Source organism: Somniosus microcephalus, chromosome 3 (genome assembly GCF_052327205.1).
Source record: "Somniosus microcephalus isolate GS21.2 chromosome 3, FLI_Smic_1.0, whole genome shotgun sequence".
NCBI classification, from domain to species: domain Eukaryota; kingdom Metazoa; phylum Chordata; class Chondrichthyes; order Squaliformes; family Somniosidae; genus Somniosus; species Somniosus microcephalus.
Genome location: NC_140989.1, coordinates 31,727,913 through 31,742,171, shown reverse-complemented (window position 1 = coordinate 31,742,171; position 14,259 = coordinate 31,727,913). Strand labels below are relative to the sequence as shown.

The following is a 14,259-nucleotide window of genomic DNA, read 5'->3' as shown; positions in this document are numbered from 1 at the left end:
TGTCCGACAACGAGTCACAACCGGCGGAGGAGCCACCAGCGCAGCTCCCAGGAGCACAGCCACACCAGCCAGCTTGGCTGCGAGCCCTCAGACCGCCGTACCTGGACCTGAACCCACGAGCAGCAAACTCAGCCGCAGACTTTAAACACTGGCTGGTCTGCTTCGAATCATACCTGAGAGAATCCAGCGTCCCTCAGGCATCCAAACTAAGTGTCCTGCAGGCACAACTGAGCCCGAGAGTATACACTCTCATCGAGGACATGACTACCTACGAGACCGCCATCAACCTGCTGAAACAGAAGTACCGGACCCCGGTAAACTACATGTACGCTAGGCACCTCCTAAGATCACGGCCGCAACAGCCAGGAGAATCAGTAGCCGAATTCTCACAGGCGCTATATGCACTCGCCAGGAACTGTGACTTTAAATCGGTGTCGGCAGCCGAAAATACTGAAGATAATATCCGCGACGCATTCCTGAAAGGCCTACGGTCCGAGTACTCACGGCAAAGACTGCTGGAAGCTAAAGACCTCAGCATGGAAAAAGCTGAAGCCCTCGCTATCTCCCTGGAAGTGGCCCACCAAGATCAGGAAGCATTCACCAGGTACTGCTCGCGACCCTGGGACTCGGGCCCGACCCCTACCACAGCACTCTTCCCAGCGCCGCCCCCGGGACCCACCTCTGCGTCGGCGTCCCGGACCCGACCGGCCCCGCCACCCCCGGCACCGGCCCCGACATCGGGCATCCGCGATCGGGCCGCCGGCTGTTTTTTTTGTGGCCAGGAGAAGCACCCGAGGTCGCGCTGCCCAGCCAAGAACTCCATATGTAAAACCTGCCTGAAGAAAGGCCACTTCTCCAAGGCCTGCAGGAGCGGATCCTCAGAGGCCAGCAGTGCCGCATGTGAACTATGGGGGCGGCCATCTTTGTTTAGGGCAACTGAGGCCAGCATCCCCACACATGAGTCATGGGGGCGGCCATCTTTGAGTAAGGCAACCGACCCCAATAGTGCCTCATGGGGCCCTACCTCGTGGGAGACGCCATTTTACTCACCACGCCCGACCGCCTCGCCCGCAGATGACAACGACTCGCTCAGCTACACACTAGCTTCCGTCACCCTGGACCAAGCCCGCCCGCACCATCTGTCCAAGTCAATGATGGACATCAAAGTGAACGGCCACGCCACGACCTGCCTGTTCGACAGCGGAAGCACGGAGAGCTTCATCCACCCAGACACGGTGAGCCACTACTCCCTCTCTGTCCTACCAACGCGCAGCCAAATCTCGATGGCATCGAGGTCCCACGCCACGGACATCAGCGGCTACTGTGTCGTGACCCTGTCGGTTAAGGGCACGGAGTATAAAAACTTTAAACTCCTCGTCCTCCCCCATCTCTGCGCTGCCGTCCTACTAGGGCTGGACTTCCAATCCCACCTCCAAAGCGTAACCCTAGCATACGGTGGACCCCTCCCCCCACTCACAGTCAACAACCAGCAAACGTTAAACCGCCCACCGCGTAACACCTGCAGCCTCTCCACCCTCAAGGTCCCGCCACCCTCTCTGTTTGCTAACCTTACCCCTGACTGCAAACCCGTCGCTACCAAGAGCAGGCGGTATAGCGCCGGGGACAGAGCCTTCATTAGCTCTGAGGTGCGGCGCCTCCTGAAAGAGGGCATTATCGAGGGGAGCAGCAGCCCCTGGCGTGCCCAGGTCGTAGTCGTAAAGACCGGCGATAAAAACCGCCTGGTCATCGACTACAGCCAGACCATAAACAGATATACCCAGCTGGACACATACCCCCTCCCCCGCATATCTGACATGGTCAATCAGATTGCACAGTATAAAGTATTCTCGACCATCGACCTGAAGTCGGCCTACCACCAACTCCCTATCCACCCTGAGGACCGCCAGTATACCGCCTTTGAGGCGAATGGGCGCCTATACCACTTCCTTAGGGTCCCCTTCGGTGTCACTAATGGGGTCTCGGTCTTCCAAAGGGAGATGGACCAGATGGTTGACCAGAACGAACTGCAGGCTACATTCCCCTACCTAGATAACGTCACTATCTGCGGCCGCGACCGGCAGGAACATGACGCGAATCTGGAGAAATTCCTCCGTACGGCCCAACGGCTGAACCTCACCTACAATAAGGAGAAATGCGTGTTTAACACCACGCGCCTTGCCATCCTCGGCTGCGTAGTGGAGAACGGAATCATCGGCCCCGACCCAGAAAGAATGCGCCCCCTCATGGAGCTACCCCTCCCCCACTGCCCTAAAGCACTTAGGAGAACCCTGGGGCTTTTCGCCTACTATGCCCAATGGGTACCCAATTACGCGGACAAAGCCAGACCCCTCCTGAAAGCCACTTCCTTCCCCCTCACGGAGGAGGCATGCGTGGCCTTCTCCCTCATTAAGGGAGACATAGCCAAGGCCACGATGCACGCAGTGGACGAGTCCATCCCCTTTCAGGTGGAGAGCGACGCATCCGACTTCGCCTTAGCCGCCACCCTAAACCAGGAGGGGAGGCGAGTGGCCTTCTTCTCAAGGACCCTACAGGGCCCCGAGATCCGACATTCGTCGGTTGAGAAAGAGGCCCAGGCGATCGTGGAGGCAGTACGGCGCTGGAGGCACTACCTGGCAGGCAAACGATTTACCCTCCTCACCGACCAGCGTTCGGTGGCTTTCATGTTTAATAACAAGCTGAAGGGCAAAATCAAGAATGACAAGATTTTGAGATGGAGAATCGAGCTCTCCACCTACGATTATGAGATCTTGTACCGGCCAGGCAAGCTGAACGAATCCCCTGATGCCCTTTCACGAATGACATGCGCCAGCGCGCATATCGATAGGCTTCAGACCCTCCACGACCAGCTCTGCCACCCCGGAGTCACCAGACTCTACCATTTCATTAAGGCCCGCAACCTGACCTACTCCATCGAGGAGGTCAGGACCATGACCAGGAACTGCCAGACCTGTGCGGAGTGCAAACCGCACTTCTATAGGCCGGACCGAGCAAGCCTGATCAAGGCCACCCGCCCCTTCGAGCGCCTGAGCATCGACTTTAAGGGGCCCCTCCCGTCCTCTGACCGTAATGTGTACTTCCTCAACATCGTTGATGAGTACTCCCGTTTCCCCTTTGCCTTCCCCTGCCCCGACATGACCAGTAGCACGGTCATTAAGTGCCTGAATGCCCTCTTCGCCTTGTTCGGGTTCCCGAACTATATACACAGCGACCGGGGCTCCTCCTTCATGAGCGAGGAACTCCGGCAATTCCTCCTAGAGAGAGGTATTGCAGCAAGCAGGACCACCAGCTACAACCCCAGAGGTAACGGTCAGTTGGAAAGAGAGAACGCGACGGTATGGAAGGCCGTCCTCTTAGCCTTAAAGTCTAAGGGCCTCCCAACCTCCCGCTGGCAAGAAGTCCTCCCGACAGCGCTGCACTCCATCCGGTCATTACTTTGCACGGCCACTAACACCACCCCCCATGAACGAATGTTCGTTTTCCCCAGGAAGTCGACTACGGGAACCACTCTACCAACCTGGCTGACCGCCCCGGGGCCGGTCTGGCTGCGGAAACACGTGAGGACCCATAAAACGGACCCCCTGGTCGAGAGGGTGAACCTCCTGCACGCCAACCCCCAGTACGCCTACGTGGCGTACCCAGACGGGCGGGAGGACACTGTCTCCCTACGAGACCTCGCACCCTCAGCCGATCCGGAAACACCGCCACCACCCCCCCCAACCTCAGTCCAGGTAGACGGCATGCCGGAACCCCACGAGCCCTCGCCGACCACGCAAACACCAGCATCAACACCGGATAAGGCACCAGCACCGGATAAGGCAACACCACCGCTGCGGCGATCGGAGAGGCTTACGAAGCCTCCGGACAGACTGACCTACCAGAATTGGTAGTACACTTCACCCCGCCGGACTTAATTCTAAACAAGGGGTGAATGTGGTAAACCACGTTCACTATCGTATCACTGTTAGTAGTTAGCACTGTTCACCACTGTTCGTTATAACTGTATCACTGACCACTATTGTATCACGGTACGAGGTCGCCTCTTGCCACACTGCTATACCTGGGATGACCACTGCCGACTCCGCCTTGGCTCCACCCACCAGGCCAGGTATAAAGGTGAGCGACTGGCTGGTATTCCTCCTGCTTGGATCGGATCACCCACGAGAGTGGGCTCTGTTATTTAGTCAATAAAAACCTTTAGTCACCTTCGTAACTCTTCGCCTTTTATTGGAGGAATTGATAGGTATATCAGACAGTTTCCTAGAAGTAAAGGGAATTAAGGGTTAAGGGGAGCGGGCAGGAATTTGGACATGAGTCTAGGTTTGGATCGGTCATGGCCCTGTGGGTAGCGGAGCGGGCCCAGGGGCCGTGTAGCCTGATCCTGCTCCTATTTCGTGTGTCTAATTCTGTTAGATTCAGGAGATGGTTCTGTGATAGTGGATTGGCAGTTAGGATCAGATCAGCCATGATCTTATTGAATGGCGGAGCAGGCTCGAGGGGCCGATTGGCCTACTCCTGCTCCTATTTCTTATGTTCTTATGTAATGAAGCAAACTGAATGCTTGAACTATATTACTAAATCAGTACAGTACTAATCTGAAGCTTTTGTGCTCAAGGTCGATGGTGCTCCAGGGCTGCTGCACCTTGAGTATTGCATGCTGGTGTCCGAGGTATTAGGGAAGGATGCAAGCCCTAGAAATGCACAGAAGCATTTATATAGGACCTTTAACGTAGTAAAACATTTCAAGATGCTTCACAGTAGCATTATCTATCAAAAGTTGACACCGAGCCACGTTAGGAGATATGACAGATGACCAAAAGCTTGATCAAAGAGGTAGGTTTTAAGGAGCGTCTAAAGGAGGAAAGAGAGGTAGAAAGGCGGAAAGGTTTAGGGAGAGAATTCCAGAGTTTAGGGCCTAGGCAGCTGAAGGCACGGCTGCAAATGGTGGAGCGATGAAAATCGGGGATGTACAAGAGGCTAGAATTGGAGGAGCGCAGAAATCTTAGAGGGTTGTGGGGCTGGAAGAAGTTAGAGGTAGGGCGGGGTAAAACCATGGAGTTATTTGGAATCGAGGATGAGAATTTTATCTAGGCGTTGCCTTGAAACCAGGTGTAATGGAGTGGTAAAGTTGGTGGAAATCAGTTGCACATGATTTTTGCCCACTCTGCGAATCGCTGATGGGGATGGGCAGAGGTGGTGTCTGCCCAGAACAGGGAGGAGCTTGATGCATAAATTTAAATAAGGAACTTGATTTTGCATCATCTCCACAGCTATGCTAGTTCCTGTTTATGCCCATAAAACTTGGGCACTTGGTGAAGCTAGGTGGCATTTTCAAACAATACTTCATCTTGTAGGAATGGAGGTTCCTATCGAAAAGACTGAGTTCGACTCAGGCAATTAAAACAATGAACTTTAATGGAACAAAACAGGTTTTAACTAGAAACTGCTGGAATACATCGAATACAGGTCTGCTCTCCTTGAAGGCTCCACGAGGACTGATCCCCTGGTCTGAAAGCTGATGTCATGACGTTCTTCCCGCCATTGGGGAATCACGTGACTAACGGCATGACGTCATCACGTTGAAACCGCGCTGTAAAGGTAACGAGACATTGTACAGTCAAACAGTGTAATTAAAGGTACAGACACAGACAGTAACTACATTGCTGTTAAAGGAATTATATACAACCGCTGAGTCCTTTGGTGGCTCCGCCACATGCGCCCCCCCCAGAATTGTCTTTAACAGAAAAAGTGAGACGAGGGCGAGGTCTGACAAGTCTGTCTGATCGACTTCGATAACCTGGCAGAGGAAGTTGATGACCAGTGGTCGAGCTGGCAGTCGAGTGTGGTTGAGCAGGCGCTGCGAGCGTGGTCGAGTTGACGGGCGGCTTTGGTTGATCTGGTGCGGCGGCTGCGGGCGGTTGGCCACGTTTCGGTGGTTGAGCGATGACAACTGGGTGGTCCAGGTCCAGGTGAGCCGGCTTCAATCGGTCCACCGAGATGTGATCCGGCTTTCCTCCAATGTCTACCGAAAAGGATTTGTCTCCTGGTTCGATGACGCGGAAAGGACCAGTGTAAGGGGGCTTGAGCAGATCTCAGTGAGCGTCATGGTGGATGAATACGTACTCAGCATTCTTCAGTTCCGCTGGCACGTGGGAGTTCTGTAAGCCGTGATTTGATGTAGGCACCGGAGCGAAGCAGCTGGCCGCTTCCTGGTGGCTAACAAGTTGCTGGGAGGCGGACCATGGCTCTGTGGGAGAAGGGAGGAAATCCCCTGATACTCGGAGAGGCTGGCCGTAGACGAGTTCAGCTGAGGACGATTGCAGGTCTTATTTGGGCGCCGCACGAAGACCCAAAAGGACCCATGGAAGTCTGTCCACCCATCCTGCACCTTGGAAGACTGGCCCGAAGGGCGGCTTTAAGCAACCTGTGGAATTGCTCACAAAGGCCGTTCGCCTGTGGATGATGGGCGGTGGTGCGATGAAGTTTGGCACTGAGCCCCTGAGCCACAGTATTCCAAAGCTCTGAGGAAAATTGTGGCCCACGGTTGGAAGAGATGTCCGCCGGTACCCCGAAACGGGCAACCCAACAGGAGATGAAAGCTCTAGCGACGTCTGCCGAAGTGGAGGAAACCAAAGGAATTGCCTCTGGCCACCTAGTGGTGCGGTCCACCATGGTGAGGAGATGAGTATAACCCTGAGAAGGCGGAAGCGGCCCCACAAGGTCCACATGCACGTGGTCGAAACGACGCTCCGGAACAGCAAACGTAGCCACTGGAGCTTTAACATGACGCTGGACTTTGGCCTTCTGGCAGACTACGCAGGTATTAGCCCAGTCACGGACATCGAGGTGCATACCTTTCCAGACGAACTTCGCTGACATAAGCCGTTGTGAAGCCTTCATCCCAGGGTGCGACAACCCGTGTATGGCATCAAACACCTTCCGGCGCCATACGACCGGCACGATAGGTCGGGGAACGCCCATGGAGACGTCACAAAGGAGCGTGGCGCCTGTCAAGTGATGTCGGTCACTTGGAAACTAGAGGGGACGGTTCTGTATGATTGGACCTCAGTGTCTGAGGCCTGATCTGCAGCCATGAGGGCGTAGTTGATCCCCAGATGAACTGCGTGGACCGTCGCACGGGAGAGGCAATCCGCCACCAGGTTGTCCTTACCAGACACACGTTGAATGTCCGTGGTAAATTCGGAAATAAACATCAAGTGACGTTGTTGACGAGTGGACTACGGTTCGGTGGTCTTGGCCATGGCGAACGTAAGAGGTTTGTGGTTGACAAAAGCCGTGAAGGGACGTCCTTCCAATAAGAACCAGAAATGGCGAATGGCGAGGAAAAGGGCCAGTAGCTCCCGATCGAAGGTGCTGTATTTTTTTCATTTTTCCGTAGTTGACGGCTGAAAAACGCCAGCGGTTGCCATGTGCCGTTGACCCACTGCTCTTGCACTGCGCCGATGGCGTAGTCTGATGCGTCCGTGGTAAGGGCGATGGTGGCACCTGGAAATGGGCGCGCCAGCATGGTTGCATTGGCCAAAGCGCTCTTGGTGTTGACGAACGCCTGGTCCATCTCGGCTGTCCAGCTGATTGGATCCTTACCAGACTTGCCCTGGAGGGCCCCGAACAAGGGTTGCATAAGCTGAGCATCCTTAGGGACAAAACGGTGATAGAAGTTGACCATCCCCAGGAACTCTTGCAAGGCCTTGATGGTTGGCGGGCGCGGGAAAGAGGTAACCGCTTCCACCTTCGTCATTAAGGGGACGGCGCCGTCCGATGTTATGCGGTGTCCCAAAAAATCGATCTGCTGCAGGCCGAACTGGCACTTGGCCGGGTTGATGATTAAACCGTGCTGGCTGAGGCACGTAAAGAGGGTATGCAAATGGGAGATGTGCTCTTCCTTGCTAGCACTGGCGATGAGAATGTCGTCAAGGTAGACGAAGAAGAAGCGTAAGTCTCAGAGCACGGAGTCCATTAAATGCTGGAACGCCTGTGCTGCGTTCTTCAAGCCAAACGGCATCCACAGGAACTCAAAGAGGCCGAAAGGGGTGATGACTGCGGTTTTAGGGATGTCTTGCGGGTGCACGGGAACCTGGTGATACCCCCGGACGAGGTCAACTTTAGAAAAGATAGAATTTCCCGCCAAATGGGCCGAGAAATCCTGAATATGCGGAATCGGGTACCGATCAGGAGTGGTGGTGTCGTTTAGGCGTCGGTAGTCACCGCATGACCGCCAGCCGCCGCCCGGTTTCGGAACAATGTGGAGAGGCGAGGACCAGGGACTATTGGATCGGCGAATGATCCCGAGCCGCTCCATTGTGTCGAACTCCGCTTTCGCAGCTGCGAGCTTGCCGGGTTCAAGCCTTCTAGCCTGCACATAAACCGGGGAGCCAGTAGTGGTATGATGATGTTCAACACCATGCTTCGTTGCCGAGGAGGAGAAAGTGAGCCTTGTCAGCTCCGGAAACTCACCGAGGAGCCGAGTGAAGTCATCCGGAGGAGGGAAGGCGCAGGCAATAGAGCGCGACACGGAGCTACCATGGTAGCACGGAATCGAGTGGAAGGTGGTCGCGTTGATCAACCGGCGGTGCCGGACATTGACGAGGAGGCTGTTGGTACACAGAAAATCCGCCCCTAGGATGACCTGTGAGACTGTGGCCGTGACGAATTCCCAACAGAAGTGCTGACCGCCGAAACAGACTTGGACCCGCTGCTTTCGGAAAGTTCGAATTGCTGCGCCATTAGCCGCTACAAGGGAAAAACTGAGGTTCCCAGCCTGCATATCGAGCTTCGACACAGGTAGAATGCTACACTGCGCCCCGATGTCACAAAGAAAACGTCGACCCGATAGGGAATCGGTGATATAAAGAAGTTTCCCCGTAGATCCGACGGCCATCGCAACCCCGGAGCGCCCATTAGACCCGGTCCTCCTTCGCCAGGAATGCTGCAGGAGCTTTGTTGTTTTTTATTTGGGGCGAAAAACTGCAGGGGGAGCGGCAGCGTCATGCTTTCGCGCCAAAACGGGCGTGGTAGGAGCACCAACCCGCTGCAGGAGGAGCTGGAACCGTGTCTGTGGGGGATGGGCGCCTCGTGGCCGCGCAGCACTGCTGGGTTACCGTGAAAATCTTATCGGCTTCGGCAGCAAGCTCGGCGCAGTCTGTAATGTCGGATCTGGGTAGGGCAGCCTGTACCTGCTCCAGCATTTGGTAGAGGAAAAGCTCCCGGAAGAGGAAGCATTCCGGTTCGGCACCCAAGAGCGTGAGCATTTGGCTCATGAGCTCGGACGGTTTGGAGTCCCCAAGGCCAGGCATCGTGATGAGCCGGCGAGCGCGCTCTGACTTCGAGAGCCCGAAGACCTGAAGCAACCGCGCCTTAATCGCATCATACTTGCTGTCAGTAGGAGGACTACCGAGGAGGCTGATGGTCCGTGAGGCAGTTGCGCTGTCGAGGGCGGAGACCACGTAATAATAACGGGTCTGATCCGCGACGATGTTCCTGATGGCGAACTGGGCTTCAGCCTGGATAAACCAGGCGTCTGGTTGTTGCTCCCAGAACTGTGGCAGTTTCAGAGTCACGGCGTTCGTGTCCATGATGAATCTTTCACGAAAATTGTTCGTAGAAGTTGGGGTCACCAATGTAGGAACGGAGGTTCCTATCGAAAAGACTGAGTTCGACTCAGGCAATTAAAACAATGAACTTTAATGGAACAAAACAGGTTTTAACTAGAAACGGCTGGAATACATCGAATACAGGTCTGCTCTCCTTGAAGGCTCCACGAGGACTGATCCTCTGATCTGAAAGCTGACGTCATGACGTCATCACGTGATTCCCCAATGGCGGGAAGAACGTGACTAATGGCATGACGTCATCATGTTGAAACCGCGCTGTAAAGGTAACTAGACATTGTACAGTCAAACAGTGTAATTAAAGGTACAGACACAGACAGTAACTACATTGCTGTTAAAGGAATTATGTACAACCGCTCTGAGTCCTTTGGTGGCTCCGCCACAATCTTGTGTTTTTTTTTTACTGCTGCAGAAAGTGATTTGATAATTTGAGACAGTGTGTGAAGGGGGGGGTTGTAAGATGGATTTTTGTTCCATCATTTTTTTCTATTTACCTACTCATTTGTACTACGAGGTTCATTTGAAATCCCACCTTACGCAGCCTACTTGAAGGAAGAAGACGACAGCGATACTGGTCGAGGTGAAAGAAATCAGAGAAAAGCTGATCGGAATCATCCTAAGTGTATAGGCCAAGGAGAACATCCCTGCGCTTAACTTAAGAGCAATGCAGGCAAGAGGCCATGCTTCACGAAGAGAAGTTACAAACTTGTGCCACATGCTGCAGGATTACTTAGTCAGTCTCCAGGGCAAGCAGCTGTGCATGTTGCAGTAAAGGTCTTCCAGATCACTACATGGAACAACAGTAATATCAGCCAACCACCAGTCCATACGCGTACAACACACAAATGATTGCTATATTAGTTGGCAAAGCAAAGGCCTTCTTCACTTTCCTTATGGATCTGGAAACAGAAGAGGAGCCTAGATTCTGCCCAGGTTGTAAGATTTCCTAAAGTTCAGGGTATCTGGGATTGCCCACATTGGCCCCCCAATTGCAGCCTTCATGAATCGCAAGGGTTTCTATTCCATCAATATGGGTGTGTAGGTCAATGTCCACTTTCCCAGCACCTGTTATAATGCCACTACCTTATGCCAGTCCTCCATTCCCCATTGCTTGACCCTGGATGACTGCCAGGTTGCCGGCTGCTACCCACTGCAGGCCTGGCTTATGACACTGTTTTCCATCTGCATACATCTGCTGATCACAAATTTAATCAGGTTCATGCTTCTTTGAGAGTCATCATTGACCAAGTGCATGGAATATTAAACCAACAATTCCAATGCTTTTTACAGGCTTGGTACTTTCTGCCAGTAAATGTATCACATATTGCTGTATGCTGCAATTATGAATAAACAGAGTTAATGGGGGTGGGGGTGGGTGGAGAGAGAAGGACACTCAGCCAACTCAGTGAAAAAAACTGAGGATGCATTTGGTAAACAATAGTTGCCAAAATCTGAGTCCTTCGTATAATGAGACTTTAATCTCCTTCCATTAATAATCCTTCCAAATCACTTCATTATTCCCTGTAAATATGTACCCTCAGCATGACAATCAACAACTACTCTCCAACTGCTAACCAGACCATTCATCTCACCACAGGTTCCTTTTCTCCAATGTCATTACAGGAACATTTTCTGGGCACAATGTCAAGGAAGTACCACCCACATTTCATTGTCCTCATTTCTCTTGCCAATTGTTACCACTTCACAGTGTTTGCCTTGGTGCCTGACTTTCTAATATGGTGCATTGGCATGCTCAATGATTGGTTGGACATGGGAGCCATCAGTCCGCTGTGTCGCAGTCAAAGGCTCCTGAGGTGGCAGTGGTTGTCGGCCTCTGTGATCACGGACCCGAGATGGCCCTTCTGGAGACTGCACCACTTCAGTAGCTAACAGGGCAACCTGGTGATGCAGGCATTAGTTGAGGGGTTTCCAAGGGGTCAGAGATGTTATCATCCAACGCGACAGCAACATCCATGACCATTCCATCCCTGCTGCTTCTACTGGACTCGCTCCACATACCCACCGATCTGCAGGAGAACAGGCCAAGAGGAGCACATAGATCAAAGGTGGGTAATTGGAGTTGAGGTACAGATCAATCACGAGCTAACAATGGCAAAACAGGCTCGAGAGGCTGAATAGCCTACTTCTGTTCCTATTGAACTAACTGAAGCCCCTAACCATTTGAGCTCCTCGCCCATCTGAGGAGGAGGAGTTAGTACAGCTCAGGAGCTGCCTGGCAACAGTATTAGCATTCACAAGACACTATTACTGACATTACAGGCCCGGTCATGTGGAGAGTCTGTTGCAGGTGACCCTGGAATTATCATAACTTCCATGATTGATTGTGGAGTTTTAATCCTGTGCATCAGAACCCCACCTATACTAGTTGTGGCATCCTCAACACTTGTCGTCCTGTGTTAGAAACACTCTCAAATGCTTGGAGCAGTCTTATCATTGCTTAAAAACATCCTTCTTTTAAAAGTTGGGCTCTTCAAAGTCTGCAGCTATGCCCTCTTCAGCTGAGAATAAACATCCTGAGGGCATGAAAGGTACAATATAATTGCAAGTTTGTTGTTTCTCATCTTGCTTTCTGAAAAATCCAAGTATGAATGCCTGCTGTAATTTTACACTATTTTAATTTCTATTTGAGTTCTCACTCCAACGAACAGTATCTTTGTAGAGTGGATGCTGGCTACAAGTAATGACACCATGGCAAAATTTTGAAGGGGTTAAAATTCCAAGATATCAAAGTACTTTGGGCAAGTTAGTGTTCGGGTTGGTTGGGGGGGGGGGGGGGGGGCGTGGGGAGAGTTAGGTCTGAAATAATTCCCTGAATTTGGAGCGCTGAGTTCAATTTCTAAAGTAGATGTTTTATAATGGCTGACTTCAACGGTCTTGTGCCTTGCACTCCCAACATAAATGAGCCTTTATTTGGCACCCCACTCTATTCCTAATAAGTACAATTTTCTTTCAGCAAGGATGATCAAATAATTTGTGAAGCACACTTGATGCTTTGCTGACTACGAAGAAAAAATTATTGTATTGTATTTTTACAAATTCTGTAGTGGCTCTTAGCTTGTCAACGTTTGAAGCCAGACTTAAAGTTTGATTTTTTTTTAATGTGAAAAATCATAAGCACCGTGCAATAAAAATATTCAATGTCTTCATAAAATATGTACATAACCATTCTTGGAGAATTAAATATAACCGAAAGGGAAGCATCAATTCTCAAGTCCCTCTATGCTGTGTATTTCTCCTCACCCAAAATTTGGTACATGATTAACTCCTAGGCCTCTGTGGTACTTGAGTTAGCAACTAAAAAAGGACACACTTTAAAAAAAAACTACAGGGAGGCAGATCCTGCAAAGGCCCAGTTCACATAGGAACTCCTAAACCTGGGCCTTGCTACCCCATGCATTATTGCAAAACATTTTAATAAATAAAACGAGGAGCTTTTCATCAAAACATCAATGTGGAGGAGAGAGCACTTCATGCAGCTGTAGAAGTGAGATTCCAAATCAAATTGAAGCATGTTTACTCACCCTCTCAACTTTTACATAGGGAGGCCAAGATCATTTTGATGTTTTAACGAGCAACAATTATTCTGATTAAACATCAAAGCTTTGTATCTACTTGGTTCACACACTTCCTCCCTTCACATGCCTCAGACCGGTTATTGACTTGACCCTGCTCACTCCTGCACCTTCTTTATTAGAAGACAGGAACCTGAATCAATTGATGAATGCAGACATTGCTGCTGATTTATATGTAGATCACACTACGATTGTACACAGCTACAATACAATAGCAAAATACTGCGGATCCTGGAAATCCGAAATAACAGAAAACGCTGGAAAAACTCAGCAGGCCAGGCAGCATCCGTGGAGAAACAGAGTTAACGTTGGATTCTGCTGTTAAGAGATGCATCCTTCACCCCTATTTGGTAGGATTACTTGCTGAACATCTAGTACAGTTTTTTTTTTTTTTGCGTTGTATGCCTAATCAATAAGGAAAGAAACAAAGCCAGAAATCACATACCAGTGTGGCTGAATCACTGAATAAGATTTATCTTGGGCTGCAGCTATACTGCACTAGCAGTCCAAGACCGGTAGCTGTAGTGTGCAAAACGCAGGTGACCAGACCAGAGTTGTATTGTGGGCTGTGCCTGGCTTCAAATTGCATTCTACCTGCTATGCGAGAGCTTTCTGTATACAGTATATCCATGTGCAAAGACCCATTCCCAACAGCTATTTTGCAATGTTAGAAGATGTGTGCTCTTTCTCATTAAAAAAACAAAACTCTGTACTGTAGGAACGGAGGTTCCTATCCGAATAATGAAGTCCAACGCAGTGAAACGAAATAATCAAGCTTTAATATACAAATAACTTTAACTAATAAAACTACAAGAGCAGATGTAAGCAAGTCTGTCCAGTTCCACAGCCTCTCCGAGACTGCCACTAAATACTGGAACCCGACGTCATGACGTCATCACGTTCTCCGCGCCAACTGGGGGTCACGTGATCGGCGTCATGACGTCATCACGCGGAAATACAAGAAACTACACACAGCTTAAAGGTGCAGTCCTCAACTGCACTACAGAGTAGTTAAAGGA

The 14,259-nt window shown here is 51.2% G+C and overlaps 1 protein-coding gene across 1 annotated transcript in view; it reads right to left on the bottom strand.

The window, feature by feature from the left end:
- Positions 1-5,415: 5,415 nt before the first annotated feature.
- The window catches only part of cnsta (consortin, connexin sorting protein a), a 106,428-nt gene continuing 97,584 nt past the window's right edge, over positions 5,416-14,259 (bottom strand). Inside the window, exon 13 of the mRNA XM_085979799.1 lies at positions 5,416-5,608. Coding sequence (XP_085835925.1) covers positions 5,568-5,608 — 41 coding nt within the window. The 3' untranslated portion in view covers positions 5,416-5,567. The remainder of the gene's footprint in view (positions 5,609-14,259) is intronic.